The sequence below is a fragment of the Phytophthora parasitica genome (genome assembly GCF_000247585.1).
Source record: "Phytophthora parasitica INRA-310 unplaced genomic scaffold supercont2.7, whole genome shotgun sequence".
Taxonomy (NCBI): domain Eukaryota; phylum Oomycota; class Peronosporomycetes; order Peronosporales; family Peronosporaceae; genus Phytophthora; species Phytophthora nicotianae.
This window is the reverse complement of record NW_008648993.1, coordinates 1835619-1837587: the sequence shown is the minus strand read 5'-3', so window position 1 is coordinate 1837587 and position 1969 is coordinate 1835619. Positions and strand designations below refer to the sequence as shown.

The following is a 1969-nucleotide window of genomic DNA, read 5'->3' as shown; positions in this document are numbered from 1 at the left end:
TATTGCACAAACTCCCACAAAATCCAAAATTAAAACGTTTAGTCTTTATCATATAGCTGAACTGCGTCACGCAACAGCTCACTACAGATTAAATTCCAAGTCGTCAGATAATTGAGACGAAAAACAAAGCAATTATTCCTCGTCTTATCTCTTCCTGGATACACGTAGCTTAGCCGCTGTCTTCGAATAAATAGTGCTCATGAGGCTGGACAGATGTGAGGGCCTTTCCATCAAAAACTGCTCGTAGTCATCCTCCGAGTAAAAGAGATCGGCTGGGTCGTAGGCCTGTTCCGGCAGTACGCGCACCTGAGGTTCTTCCTGGAAGGACACGCTCTTCTTGCGAGTCTCTGGCACTGGCTCAGTAGTCTCTGCAGGTAAAACGACGTGCCTGCTATTCCTGTTTGTGGTGTTGCCCTTCTTCTGTTCTACCTTTTCATTCCCGATACTCTGATAATAAAGCGCAGTGACCCAGCGCACGATTTCTTTGCGTTGGTGGATGCGAAGAGCGACTATGCGCCCGGAATCCTTTGCACGTACGTAGAGGCACTCGTGATCGAAGCCAAAGACGCTTTCGTTAGGCGCGGCTGGCTGCATCTGTAGCGCGAGCGAATCCAGCGGGGGCGTTTTGCGCTTGTAGTCGGTGCGGCGCCAGTAGAGCAGCAGCGTGTCGCCGCGCAGAACGCCGTAGAGCCAACGAGAGAACACCTTGCTCTTAGCACTCGCGCGGCCCTCGGGAGTGGCCACAGAGCACGGCGACGACGCTGACAGCGAGCGCTTGCGCTGTTTCTCGCCGTCTTCCTCCACGCGCACGAAGCCCGCCATTTGGGACGGAGATGAGGAGGGGGAAGTGGTGGAGTCTGGCGGCGTTTTCTGCTTGAGCACCATGTCGCTGTGGGCCTGTGCCGGTCGGTAGGGTGTGCGGGATTCTCGGCAGGTTGTGGAGTGATTGATCGAGGCGTATGGCTGAATGCTTGTTTTATCCACACGCAGTCCAGTCCAAAATAAGAAATTATCGTAATTTAGTACAAAAGTAGTGAATTGTGCACCAGCGTGATTAAAATTCTCATATTGCAGTGGAAAAAATGAAAAGTACAGCAAGCGTTTACCATGCGTGTGTACTAACTAGTCCACCTGCAGCTTACTTACTGGATTACGGTATTTTCTCTTCAGGTGTCTTCAAAGCGTGTGATCAAATATTCTGTTGTTAAAGGATCAAGGTCAGTCAACAGCAGACTATATCCATTTTCTGCTCTCCAATATGCTGGAGTATCGACCCGTTCCACGCCCTTGCGTGTCAGTTGCTAGTGGATCCTTACAATACCTCTCCAAAAGTGTTTTCACAGGTAACAGCAACAACCACGGACGCGCACGTGGCCGCATACATTAACAGATTATTAAAGTCTGTTTACGACTATGACCACGAAGCTAAGCTAACCCAGAACCTTCAATCCCACTCAGCGCGTCGGGGCGGTGCCGCGTTTGCCAGCTCCAACGCCAGTGTCAACTTGTCCGACCTAGCACATCGTGGTCTCTGGTCGATGGACGGGTTCGCGACCCTGCTTGAATACATATCGCCCACTGCTGCAAGCGACCAAAATGTAGCGAAGGTGCTTGGCGGTTGGACAGACACCAAGCAAGGTGGTCATCCACCCACCCTTGCCTGCTTTGATGACGAATCGCACCATACATTTACACGTGTTAGTGACTACGCTAAAGCTATCAGATTGCTGCACTTTGCGAAGATTTCTCCTAAGGGATTCGCTGACTGTCTCACCGCTACGCTGTTGATGTATTACCGCGATACGCTGAAGGTTTCACCGCAGCATATTGTCCACCAAGAGATGCAGCGCGTCCATGCCACGTTGTCGCCCATCTGCCAGTGCCAGGAAGAGCTCCTTGACTGGGGCAGCAAGATCCGCAAGCGGTTTGTCATGGATAACATCTTGGCGCTTCCGCTACATATAGTTAA

At 51.2% G+C, this 1969-nt stretch overlaps 2 protein-coding genes across 2 annotated transcripts; one reads left to right on the top strand and one right to left on the bottom strand.

Moving 5' to 3' along the window:
• On the bottom strand, positions 1-1065 carry PPTG_05593 (hypothetical protein). Its single transcript, XM_008899177.1, has one exon. The coding sequence runs from the start codon at positions 883-885 to the stop codon at positions 145-147; it is 741 nt and encodes a 246-aa protein (XP_008897425.1). The 5' UTR covers positions 886-1065; the 3' UTR covers positions 1-144.
• Positions 1066-1258: 193 nt separating this feature from the next.
• PPTG_21714 (hypothetical protein) lies at positions 1259-1969 on the top strand (the record flags this gene model as incomplete). Its single annotated transcript, XM_008899347.1, has 3 exons — positions 1259-1343; positions 1459-1924; positions 1966-1969. 3 exons carry the CDS (start codon positions 1259-1261, stop codon positions 1967-1969), a joined length of 555 nt encoding a protein of 184 aa, XP_008897595.1.

Coding starts and splice junctions, on each gene's coding strand:
- PPTG_05593 (XM_008899177.1), bottom strand. CDS start 885: ATGGTGCTCAAGCAGAAAACGCCGCCAGACTCCACCACTTCCCCCTCC.